Below are 13,401 nucleotides of genomic sequence, written 5' to 3'. Positions count from 1 at the left end.
GTGTACCTCCTCCAGGTTGTATTTATAATAGAGCCGGTTGAATTAGTAGTATTAGTTCAACCTTGAGGGCTCTTTGAGGTTCATGTTTTTTCTTGGTTGAATAAGGATGTTTAACATGCCTCTTTTTGTGGCTCAACCTTGGACTGGTGAAGAGTCTTTTTTTTTTCAATACTTTTTATTTGAACTCTAAAAGCACCTTTCATAAATGTCCTTTATTTTTTAACTAATTTGGCCATTTGCTTTTTTTACAGTACCACAATGTGCTTTAAACAAGAATATGAGGCAACATCATCCCGCTGAACAAGCACATATTTAATTTGAACTGTACATTATATACCATACAGGATGACTTATTTTAACCCCCTTGAAATAGATCACTGAGATTGTAGGTATTGCTGAATGGTTCTTGTATTTGCTTTGATTTAGGGTGTACATCTATGATCTGCAGTTTGTGGAAAGCAGGGGTTGCTTAAGACCTATAGATACTGGCTTTAGCAGCGACATTTGCTCTGAAACCATGATCTGACTGCAGACCCATTCCTTAAGTAGAACATGACCACTTTTAAGCTGTATCTATTAAAACAACCCTAGTTTGACATCCTGAGGGGTAAATCACGTCAGCACTGCAGGGACGCTGAGGTGCGCTGCCGCTGCTTCGCCCACCCTCAGAGAGAATGAGGCTTTAAAGATGATGAGGCCTGATAGGAGAACACACACTCTAGTGATCTCTATCTGACTGGTAAGGGACAACAGGAGTAGACGAACTCGGTTGATTTATCAGAAAGAATACAGAGAGAGAGAGAGAGAGAGAGAGAGAGATAGGTGGGGTACAAGATGAAACAGATGTTCAAGGACCCAAAGGGGTGAAAGCACACGTTTAATAAATCTAAGGGACTTACCATTTTCTTCAAATGTGTTTTCATTTTTGCAATTGTTTAATCATTTCATTAAGGGAATATTGGGATGCAGAGTGTTTTCAGGGAGGAAGGCCAAACATATGGCTGTCCTGGCTAAAACCTACAGTCCTTGAGCATTGTTAATTTGTATTTATTATTTCTTTTATTTTTATGCATCATGAAGTAATGTGGGGGGGGGGGTTTTCTGATGTTTCACTTTGTTGTTGGATTCCTGTTGATGATTATAATGCTGGCCTCCATGCAAGTGCTTTCTTAAGTTTTAGGAAGGCTGCAAAGATTCAGCAACAGTGAAGAAATCCTGGCATCTGCACAAGGCAAAAGTTCTCACATGGAAAAAACAGAGGGAGAATAAATTAAGAAAATAAGCTAATTTAGTGGAAATATAGTTTATTTTTAATTGAAAATACGTTTTTCGTGTTTTAATATATTTTATCTGATCACAATGTCCCCTTTTGTTTATGTGAAAAATGATGTCCCCGCCCCTCCTAACACAGCAAGACATGTCAGACATAGAAGGAAAAACATCTGAACTAAGTGAAGACAGATGTGGTGTATAAGGGAGGTGGTCAAACATGCGAATCCCACAGGTGATAAGAAGAAATGGAAACAGATATTTTAAAAAAAAATCATGTGTTACTTTTAGAGTGAGAGTTTTTTCTTTCTACAGTGTGAGCCAAGAGAAGGTACAACAGAAACTGTGAGAATTTAAAGTCCACTTTCCAGCAGCACACGTCAGCACTACAGGGATGCTGAGGTGTGCTGCCGCTGCTTCGATAAGCCGCGATGTGCCCTGCTTCAGGGTCTAAAGATAAAGAGGCGTGTTGGCAGAGAGCCACTAGATGATGATGAGAGTCATGTGTAGCGGAGAAGAGGAGAGAGATACGATAGCAGGCTGACGGGAGCTAAAAAATCATCAACATGAGTTCTTGAAAAACATCTATTGTCACAAGAATGGTGGGTGTGAAACCTGCACATCATGCGATTGTAATTTTGAGATCATCTTGTTTAATACGGTTGAAACTGGATATAAGGGCAGAACATAACATGCATACGAATGTGAATTATATCTGGCTGATCGTATGTTGAAACAGCTTTCTGGATGGTGAAAAGACAATCGAATCGCAAAGCTCCTTTATTAACTTTTCATCTTGATCCACACCTGAGCCAGTTTCATTCGTTGAATGAAGACTGGCTTGAAAGCTCTACGCCTCTTAAAATCCCCTCTGCATTTAAATGGTATGAGGACCCGGCGGCAGGGCTGTGTAAAAGAGGAATTTAAGGGCAAATAGATTCAAGATCTTAAATCTTCACTGTTATAAAAATGTATTCTCAGAGCATTTCTTTAAACATGGCGTCCGAATTTGGACACAGACACTAATATTTTACCTTTCCTATGAAAAGTTTGAGTATAAAACACAATTTGTCACAGAAATGTTCTCGGGATTATTAATTTTATTCCTGAGTCTCTCGAACATAGCGTCACTGTATGTGTATCTGTGTTTCCCTGAGACTTGGTTATCACCATAGGGGGGCATTTAGAGCTCACTTGCCCATCCTGGCTTATCTATGGAGAAGGCCGATAAGAGCAGAGGGGATCCAAGCTGCCTGGCTAGTGAGGATAAAGAGGCTCAGGCTGAAAGCCGGCCATAGTGTGGAGGCAGAACACTTAGCCAGCAGGATAGTATAGGATGTGAGTGGGTGTGAGTGGAAAGACAGAGATTATTTGAGTGTGTGCAGTTTGTATGTGAGCAGGTGAGGCAGACCATAGCTCCTTGTGCATGAAAGTAAGTGCTCCCCCCACAACCACACACACAGCACAAGAGCAGCATCTGCTTCATGGATAAGGGCCTGCTATTGAAAATAAATACTATTTAGACGTTCTTTATATCATATCTGACCCACATGGGCCCCGCATGGGTATGTTGACAGGGTCCCCAGCAAACATGTACAGTTGGGGCCCATATGGGCCTCACTTGGGCTGGTTGGGTTTTGGGTGGGCATGGGCTTAGAGTGGGCTTAGAGTGGGCCCCACATGGGCAGTAGGTGGGCAGTAGACCCTGTCAACACATTCATGCTGGGTCCATGTGGGTCAAATATGGGCTGGTGATTGAGCTCCATCTGGGCGGCCCAGCTGGGTCCCGGTTAATTTTGTCCGGGGGTTCCATAGTGGCCCCATGTGGGCAAGCCCAGGTGGGCTCAAGGTGGGCATTACATAGGCCTTAGCTTAGACAAACATTGGCAACTCAGGTTTCTCCCATCTAGGATCCAAACAAGCTGGGCCCCATGTGGGCCCACACCCATATCTGACCCACATGGGCCCCGCATGGGTGTGTTGACAGGGTCCTTACTGTACATTTCAAGTGTGTAGCTATTGGCTTTTATTTGTGATCACTAAAAGAAACATTGCGGAAGAGTGCTGGTGCAGTCGTTTTAAAGTTTTCATATGATATTGAACCTTTCGGAGTCCTTAACTTTTCAAAGAAAGGCATTATGGGTAAGTGTTTTATACTTTGTGCTGCCTACAGTGCATGGAGCATTGTCCAAAAACGCTGATTTATGAGTTAATAAGCTGGTTCCTGTAGAGTGCAGTTATCAGAGGTCTGTGTGACCTTAGCAGCTCTTAGTGGGAAGGACTGTGAAGTGTGGCTGATTGCTTTGTGCTGATTCTCGCTTCTGCAGCCGTTTGTGTAGAGTGTACAGTAGTTCAGGTGAAAAGCCTTATTGAGTGGAGACCTGCTAAATTTAGGCTGCCCTTTCCGGAAAGTTGCAGTTAAGTGTCTCCTCATAATGTCCTTTTTTTCTTCTCTCTGCTCCTCTTTATCTTTTTATTCCTTTCTCCCGCTCCCATTGCCTCCCCTTATTGTCACACTCCCGCATATCTTTTTCTCCTTTCCAATCACCTTCTCCCCTGTTCACTCCTTTTAACTCATCATGTGCAGCACAAACGCCATGTCCAGACTACGACCAAGTACGTGGAGCTGATCATCGTGGCTGACAACAGAGAGGTAAGCAGAGGTCACGCTGTCTCGACCTCTTTTGAATCCGGCAGTAAAAAGGCTCAGGGGTCACATGTCCTTTAGCTTCTTCATCCCCCCCTTGAGACAGAGATAAGATGGCTCTAGCACTGCCTCGTTTTCTCCTCTGACATGTGTACTTACTCATCTGTTCAGCTCCAGCTACAACTCGCTGAATACATCATTTGACCACTTGACTCACAAATGAGATGCTTTCTCTTTTTTTTGCTTTGAATTATCTCAAGTCTTCAGATCTTAAAGAAGGCAAAGAGAAGAGTGTCTGATGCTAAAATCAAACATATAGGTCAATGTCATATGAATAAATCCTAGATATACAGTAAAAGGTGGCTGAGGTTATCTCTTTAGCCTAAGCTTCATGGAGTGCTTTGATGATAGCAACCGCAGCAGAGCTCCACAGGAATTAACATGACAGCTCCAGGACACCCCTGCCTAGACATTTGTAGCGCTAATACAGTGTTATCAAGTCCCAAATAATGTCTTTGATGATAATAAACATCCAAGAAGGATGGATCACCTCTATTTCTCCTTGCTTTATTCTCTCCGCTGCTGTTGTTCAGTATCAGAAGCAAGGCAAGGACATGGAGAAGGTCAAACAGCGGCTGGCTGAGATCGCCAATTACGTGGACAAGGTAACAATCAAATCAACAGAGACGATGTGGTATAGGAATGTGATTTATTAGAGGTCACATCAAGCGTGGTGAGACTTAACCGCCCTGTGAGCAGAGGCTGACTGGATTATGAATGGAAGATCAATTCCATAACTGGGCAGAGAAATCTTCGGGATAGACCAGTAATAAAATGTGCCATGGATGGTCTAATAAAACAAAAACGATTTATTCACATGAAAAGTCGTGTGTGGATTCATGTTGTGAGATTTCTTCAGGAAATATATTATAAAGAACTTGTGTATTTAAAGGTATTATACAATGAAAAGAAATCATAAGGCCGTAACCTAAAACAACATCTGTGTCCCTCTCCCCTAAACCTTTCAGTTCTACAGGGCTCTGAATATCCGCGTGGCACTGGTGGGCCTAGAGGTGTGGAGTGATGTGGACAAGTGTCCTGTAACCCAGGACCCTTTCACCACCTTGCATGAGTTTCTCGACTGGAGGAAAGTAAAGCTGCTGCCTCAGAAGCCGCATGATAACGCCCAGCTAATCAGGTAGATATGCTATTGTAGTGTACACATGTAATAGCGCTTCAAAAGACATCACAGTATTTGAACAGTTTGAAATGAGCACAAAAAAGACTTGGAAGATTTCCTGTTCTTTTGAGCTGACATTGAAAGGTACCCTGCAGTGAGGATTCATAACCAAAATGGTGCTACTTGAGCAAAACACATTAAATTACCTCTTTAATGAAACATTTGCAAGAGCTTTTTTAATCAGTCTAAAGCACGAGCATGTTGTTATAGCTTAATGAAATACTAACAATTAGCTGACAAATGCTTACAAAATACATGTGGAAAAAAAGGTATTTCATTACTTTACTTACCAATACCCAAATGCTAACAAAATGACTCAAGCTAAAAGAGGACAGTAGTGCTAACAAAGCAAACATCTCTTGAATGCTAACAAATTACTCATAAATGTGTCTTAGGTTGTGACTTTACTAACAAAGTGTTTTATTTGGATTGAAATGAAGAAGTGTCAAGCTTTTTATTCTAAGAAAGCTGTTCTTTTGTTCCCCTAAAATGCTAATACTGCTAGCTAAAAACAAATGACTAGTGCCAACAAAATATAGACATCACTTAAATGCTAACAAAGTAGTAATTAGTTTTTCTCACTGCATGTATGGAAAAAGAGAAATGTCTTAACTTTTCAGTAAGAACAAAGAGACGAATTATGAAAAATGTTGTGTTGTTACAGATATTAGTAGCAGAGTGGCTAACATACAAGATGGGTGTTTTTTTTTTGTTTTTTTGTTTGTTTTTCTTTAATAAAGTTTCAAATTCGATGATGGTATAGCAATTATTTGTAGCCGTAATTAAGTCTAGGATTTTACAAGGGATGGCAGTGCTGGTCTGTTGGTCATCTCTCTCTTTTTGTCAGTCAGTTAATCTTCGCTAACTAAGATATGCTGGCTGTTAACTTTTAGGCATCCATTTAAAATTTAACAAAAGGAGGTTTTACAATGTAGTTAGTTAATAAATGTATCCAGTCCATGTAAGAGAGTTGTAAGTAACATTAACTTGGAAATGTTAACTGTACAGCTGCATCACAAATGTGCATAACAGCCGTCTGCAGTCAATATTGGTCAGAAACTTTCCTTGGTTTCTTTACTTTAACAGTTATTATTACTTAGTATTTTATGGTGCTATTATGATGACCTCTCCCTCCTCTCCCCATCAGTGGGGTCTATTTTCAGGGCACCACTATTGGTATGGCACCTATCATGAGTATGTGCACAGCCGAGCAGTCAGGAGGAATTGTGATGGTAAGTAAACTTTATAAAATAAGTTTTTTTCTACCCTTAAGCAATAGAGCAAAAAATGAACAATAGGTGTGCCTTTGGAATCCAGAAAGGACACCAGACTTATTCTATCATTTTCTTCTTCCTGCCCCCAACTCTTTGCTTTGGTCCCCATCCCCCTCCTGTCTGACATAATACTCTCATATTTCTCCCCTGGGTCTTTCCTGTAAGGGTTGAGCTAAGGATTCCAGAGCTGATATTAACTTCCAAGTCACACACATCATTGAGTCTTTTTCCAGGAAAGCCTAGGGCATGCATAGTACCTTTCCTTTAGTGCAGGTATATCATAATGTTTGTTAAATACAAGCGTGGAAACATTTACTTCTTAATGAGGTGCAACAGACGAGTGAATCTAAGGTTTAACCACATATATCACAGCACAGCCTGAACCAATGTGTTTGTCGTAAATGATTACCCATTACAGAACCGAAAAGATATGTTGAATTAGCATATTCTTCTTATTATTATGTACTTTGTGTCTCTGAGTAGTTGTTTGTCTCGTGGCCAGGCTGGCTGGAGAGGTTTACAGCTCGTCCCCAGATGGTTCTTCACTCTTGTCCAACCAGATGGTAATGTGGGGTCTCTGTCATTATGATAGAACTCTACATAGACACATACATCAGGTCAGAGACATAAAAGATTAGTCTCAAACTGCAGACTCTTCTGCAGGGCAAATCATGACCCTGTTGTCTCAGTTGTCTGTCTTCATTTACAGAGTACCTTTTGAACTCATTAGACAACTTCCCCTATGGGTCTCATTGTTATTTTTCTAGCCAGTTAAAACCTAAGCATCCATTCTCAAACCATCTGGGAACTCCATTTACCAGCCCCGAATGCTACATTAATTTTATTGGTGTGGTGGAACAGAACACAGACAGTGGCATGAATCGCCCTCTGGAGCGTTTTTAGACTCATCAGTTGGAGAAGGTGCGTGAGTGTTTACTGGAAACAGAATCAGAATCAGAGGGTGTATTTCAGCATGAATCTAACGTTTCACAGTTCGATAGCGGCGTGTGTGGACAGCTGATGATGACCATCGCTTTCAGAAATCCTCCTGCAGAGCAGTTCATCTGTGTGAGATGGACTTGCATAGCGCTCCTGAATAATGCACAGTGACGGAAGACTCTCGAGGCAAGACGCTCTGACGCACAGCTGTGAATCGGTGAAGAGATGATAGATGCTGCTTTTGAAGATACATTATTTATTTGGCCTCTTCATGTGTTCGTGTTTTACACTATTTGCAGGCAATCAAAGCACCTTAGCTCAACAGCAGCATTTACTCTGTGTCAATGTATTTTCTTTTTCACAGTGCATCCTCTGTGATGTTTGAATTTCCATCACAACTAACAACAGGCTGTGTGTTTCTCAAGCTGCTCTTCGAGAGTTTTGCTTGTCTTTTATCCTTTTTACTAGTTTTGCTTACTGTACGTTCATGTCTTACTTTGTGCGGATGAAGCAGCACATCTGGCTCTGTTAAAATTTGCATTGCAAGCTGGAGGTGTCAGCCTGGAGAATGTTTTATTTCTTACTTTAGTGCCACAACTCAAAAAGATGAAAAGCTCCAATAAGATCCAAGAGCATTGTTTTTTTAATCTTGGTCTTAGCCATTAAGCCCAGCTCAGTTTTGAGTAATGTTTCTCTAGTGGGTCCTGTGGGGAGCAACATTTTGGCTTGCATTAAGTTTATTGTCATTTGTTATTTCACTTGGAGAAAGTAATCGGAAGAGTCTGTTTTTAATTATCTTTTGTTTGCAGAACTATAAACTGAGTAGATTTTTACATGGGATTTTTCTCGTAGCGTCATGTCTAGCCTAGAAATAAACACGCGTAATCAGACTCATAGAGGAAAGAGATTTTTGATCAAAGTAGTAATGAACTAGTAATGAAATAACAATTCACTTTCTGTATGATTGATCTTTTTTTTTTTCTAGGATCATTCAGACAACCCCTTGGGTGCTGCAGTCACTCTGGCCCACGAGCTCGGACACAACTTCGGAATGAACCATGACACGCCAGAGAGGGGATGTGGCTGCCGGGTTACAGTGGATCGTGGAGGCTGCATTATGACTCCCTCCACGGGGTGAGTCACAGTTTCTATCTTGACGATTAAAAGTCAATAGATCTTTAAACTGGCTCACTCTTCACTGCAATAGGAAGGATTTGGGGAGTTTTACAGCTATTTTCCCTTTTTCCCCCTGAAGACGTATGCTTTCACGCACTGCTTCACTGCACTCCTGGGTCACTTTTGTTTCAGCTTCATAAAAAACCGTTTGAAATGCATCATCTTAATGTCAAATTGTCAGTAATTACAAGAATTTATAAACCTATTAAAAACAGCCAGAACATCCCAGATAGTGATCATAAGCAAACATTCATACACATGCTCTCTATTTGTAATTAGTTTTCTGACAAGCGGTGAGAAAATAAAGCTGTTGAAATGGTGAGCTGTTGGGTTAAAGGCAGATTCAACAGCTGTACTAATGCTTTGGGGGAGCATGACTCATCCTGAATGGGAAACAGTGGTGGTGCATGCCCAAAACATTACCATTCTATTTTTTTTCCCTGAGACAATCTATGATAGACTTTGCTGAAATCATCTAGTGCACTGATGATACACGAAAGGTAAGTTGCCAGAGCTTGTGAGTGAGCTACAGTAATGTATTGTGCAAATGACAAATAAGTCGACCTCCATGTGTTTACTGAAAAAGATATCAACAGATGTATGGTTTGTATGGATTGTAATTTCCAATGTCTTGTAGTAGACCGAGCAGAGGGAAGAAATCTTCTGGGTGGAATCACTCAAACCAGTTCAAACCCAAGGTTTAGTGGTCTGTGAAAGCCTCAGATTAGTGTTTATGCTGGAAACATCCCTTTGTATTTGGTTTGGACCAGGCCCATGAAAAACTGGGTAACACTATTCTTGATTGTAGACGCATAAAACAGCACAGACGAAGGTTTATAAATAACGGTGGCTGAGGATAACCCTGGACAAGGGCTGTGTCCGAAAAATTGGCAACAAGATAAACACATAAAAAGGGTAGGAGAGTAAAGCTTTCGTCTTTTAGCTTCCCTGTCCGTTCATGTCGCTCTCCTTTTGTTCTTATTCACAGCCAGTTAGTGATTCTATTCTTTGACACAATATGCAACTTTAATGTTGGAAAATCTCTCTCCGCTGGTTGAATAAATAGTTAAATACCTTTAAAAAACGTTCTACTATACACTGAGTATCTATGGAAAACTCATCCCCTCTTTGTTAAAGATCGAAGTCTGAAGCAGTACAAAGCTGTGTCGCAGCGTGGCAGTGAAGTTTAAAGGAAGCAGTGAGAAATAAAACAAAGGCATGAATGTTGAGCTTTTTTTGGGACAGGGTTTTTTTTTTTCCATTCCAGCTGTCAAAAGAAAGCCGTTGGAATCAAAACTATCTTTTCTCCACCTTCTTGAATGCCACAGGTTGCTTTTCTGCTATTTAGTCCAGGATTAAGGAAGCAATTCATTTGAATAATGACGTTAAGGAACCCTGTATTCCCTCATTCTGCTCCCTTGGTTAATTCCAGGTCAGCACCAAACACTATGCCTGAGGCGGTACGACATCTCCCATGGGTCCAGCTCAAACCCCACGCAGTTCCACGCTTTCAAATGCCATGTGGCCACGCAAATGAGCTCTGTTGCAATCACCTGAATGCTGTTCATCACCCAGCAGCTACAGCTATTTGTTTACAGCGTTCACTGCCATGTTTTTCTAGGCAACCCACCAGCTCTTTTCAAAGCACAACGAGATTATACAGAATGCCTCTTCACAAGGCCGGGGACTTGGATGAGTACAAAAGCCCTTATGATTACCAGTGACTGCATTCAGTAATTGAAAGTAGCTGCTAAACTCGCCTGCACTTAGTCAACGAGGAGTCCCTCGTGTTACTTCTTCTTTTGTTTTTGTTGGTCGTTCATATCGCTTAAAAAGAGCACAGAAAAACATTCAGTGTCACTTGTTCAGACATAGACCCATCAACCTCTCTTGGCTTTACTCTGGCTCCATGAATTGAGCAGAAAAGATAATAAGATCCAGTTCATTATTATTGTACTGGATTTCAGAGGGTTATGGGGTGCTGTCCCACTGCCAGCTGCACATCTGCACCGAGCAATTTTTGTTTCCTGTTAACATTGGTCACGGCCAATTGTCGCATCCCCCCCTCTCCATCCATCTCTCCATCCCTCCATTAGCTTTTAATGAGAACAGGCTGGTGTCTCTCATCCTTTGCGATATTCAAGTCTTAAAACACTCGCTGAGGAACACACACACAGAAGAACTGAGCTGCTGCTTGGAACTCAAATATCAGGAGGACGCAAAGTTGCACCAAAAAAAAAAAAAGTGATCTGCCTCCCAGGGAGCAAAACAGGAACTCCACAAGGTTCTGTACTTGGTCCTCTTCTCCTCAGTTTTAATGTGCCCTTTCTTAGTTTGTTGGTCTTCTTTAGGATGTGTTAACTATTGTTCTTTCACCAGGTCTACTTGCTTTGTCCTTCAAACGGCAAATGTGACTGTTTATCCCCAGTGCTAGAAGACAACATTGGGGCCTGTTTTGTGGCATTCAGGGGGGGAAGCGACAAAAACATAGAGCTGAGATATAGTAACATGTCAAAAGAGAGTCAGACCAGCACTTGTAAACATGTTAATTAAAAAAGACTTCTCAGATGTATAGAGCAGAGATCTAATTTCAAACAGCTGTGCAAAAGAATTGTAATGATTTCAAGGATTGTTCTAGATGGTCTCAAGTTGTATGAAGGTGATACCGTTGTCATGTGGTCTAGATAAATCCTCGGTCAGCACAAAATTGATTGTCGATTTTTACCCATCGTGGTGAGGGTATTTACTTTGTGAAGTTATGTAAATCAGAAAGTTTTAAATCTTACAAACAAATATGGATCTGTTGTGAATTCCATGATAGTAATATGTAAATCTCACTTTTATGTTAGCCTTCAAAGTCAGTCACATGAGCTGAGATGGACAGGAAGACTCCAGGGTGCATTATTAAGACATGGTTTAGTCACTCATTGGTAAGGCCCCAAGTAAAATGATGAGTGCAGTGCATGATCACCTTCAGACAGAGATTTGATAGAGTCCCCATGTCATAAAATAATCAGGAATCACAGAAAGTGAGTCATAGTCAAAGGCATGCGATGGAAATGTGACCGGTGCCTCACTGAAGAACAGGAACTCTGTAGCATGCCTTTTTTAATTGGGTCCATAGGGAAATCAAAGTGAAAAGACTCTTCAGTATCTACAACTTAGGCCAGACTGACTGGCACCAAAGGCCACAGCAGATCATATCACCTAATGTCATCGCCCGGAGCCCGAGCTGTACACGAACAAAGGAAGCCGTAAAATGAATATTAAATGTCGACTGAAGCTCGATGGTTTTGAATTACTTAGGCAAGTATGAAATATTTGTCAAAGCGAAGGCTGTCACAGTCAGGTCTGAATCAGCTTTTGTTCACTTTTTTTGCCAGCTGACGAAGGTCTTTAAGAATGTTTGCAAACTAATACAGCCGACTGAGGATAGGGCCACTGCCACTGTTTGCGCATGTATTGTTTTTTCTCTAAAATGGTTCCAGGGATTGGGTGAAATGTTTTTGGCTGAAGCTTCACTAATCTGTGTCATAGCTAGATCTGTGTTTTATGGCTGAACGGTTGATCGGTGCTGTTTTGTGTGATCTCAATCACAAGGACAAAGCGGCAAAGGAGGAGAGAGCCCTGCTCAGCTAAATTTGGGTAAATTCGGGCTAACTTGATTTTTATGTGATACTTCGCCTTAAGAGCATTGTTATCGCTGGTGGTAATGGCTTTTGATTCATGGATTATATAAACATGACCTTCACAGGTCGGGCTGGTAACATTTAAACAAGAAATGTGTGAAGTGCCTGCAGTGCTTTAGCTAGATAGAATTGTGTCGCATTCTTTTAATCTACAATAATCTTTTGCGTTAATCCCTAAAGATTTTTTGGGAAAATGCTTGCCACAAAAACGTGTGTCATCAAGTTGTTAATTGTTTTTTAAATACCCCAAATTGCTGCAGAGAAAACCTTTTTTTTTTTTTTTTTTTTTTTTTTTCCATGAATTCTTTGTGATTCTTAAAATCTTCAAATCTGATCGCCAAGTTTGCTGAGAAAAAGCGCTGGTAAAGTCAAAGTAGAAACTGTGAAAGGACAAACGTGAAATCACATTTTCCATTCAGTCAGTGTTAAAGTCTTTATTTAACACTTCTTCTGTACCTCGCCTCATAAAATGTGGGTCACAGTTTACCTCTCCCCGTGTCGAGCAGCAGGGCTGTAAGACGTTGAACAGCCACGAGCTCTGCGGTACACTCACGGTGCAGGGCAGATCATAGCGACCTGTAATAGATATGGGAGTGATTCCTTATCACCAGACCTCCCACAGATCCATTAAAGCCTCGTTTTGCCATGGCTGCAATTTAGTACCACTGATTGCTTTGTACACTCTATCTATCAAGCATCAGCTGAAGCACCTCTGAAGCTGAAGAGCCAGCTGTCTAACCCTGACTGCGGGGGGAAAGATTGAGGCAAAAGAAAAAACGCAGAACTGATCGAGAACTGGAGCACAACCAGGCAGACAACAATGCAAAAAAAAAAAAAAAAACAGTTTAAAGGCCTGGGAGAGATGAACCCGGCTCATTCTTTGTAAACACAGAACCAGATGAGGAGAAGGTCACAGTCATTCTGGGTCTCTTCTTTTGAGGTGGTGGCCTAGACTCCCATGGGGAGAGCGGTTGTCTAATGTATCTGGAGTTCGCCATGAGCCCCAGATGTGCCCACTGTGACTGGAGCTGGCTGTTTAGTCGCCTCAGGGAGTGCAGCTGCTAAATGCCATCCACTGTAACTCATGGATGCCTCTGCCTTTTAACAGCCATTATTCCTCCTCCCAACCTCAGACCGTTGCAGGGTAGACCAATTATTTCTGTATTG

General features: G+C 41.4%; 1 protein-coding gene across 1 annotated transcript in view; it reads left to right on the top strand.

The window, feature by feature from the left end:
* adam12a (ADAM metallopeptidase domain 12a) overlaps nucleotides 1-13,401 on the top strand; it is a 74,567-nt gene that overhangs the window by 43,751 nt on the left and 17,415 nt on the right. Inside the window, exons 7-11 of the mRNA XM_079334187.1 lie at nucleotides 3,857-3,922; nucleotides 4,510-4,581; nucleotides 4,945-5,114; nucleotides 6,304-6,388; nucleotides 8,355-8,503. Coding sequence (XP_079190313.1) covers nucleotides 3,857-3,922; nucleotides 4,510-4,581; nucleotides 4,945-5,114; nucleotides 6,304-6,388; nucleotides 8,355-8,503 — 542 coding nt within the window. The remainder of the gene's footprint in view (nucleotides 1-3,856; nucleotides 3,923-4,509; nucleotides 4,582-4,944; nucleotides 5,115-6,303; nucleotides 6,389-8,354; nucleotides 8,504-13,401) is intronic.

Source organism: Symphodus melops (genome assembly GCF_947650265.1).
Source record: "Symphodus melops genome assembly, chromosome: 21".
In the NCBI taxonomy this organism is placed as follows: domain Eukaryota; kingdom Metazoa; phylum Chordata; class Actinopteri; order Labriformes; family Labridae; genus Symphodus; species Symphodus melops.
Note: the sequence above shows the minus strand (reverse complement) of the source record. Positions and strands in the feature narration are given on the sequence as shown.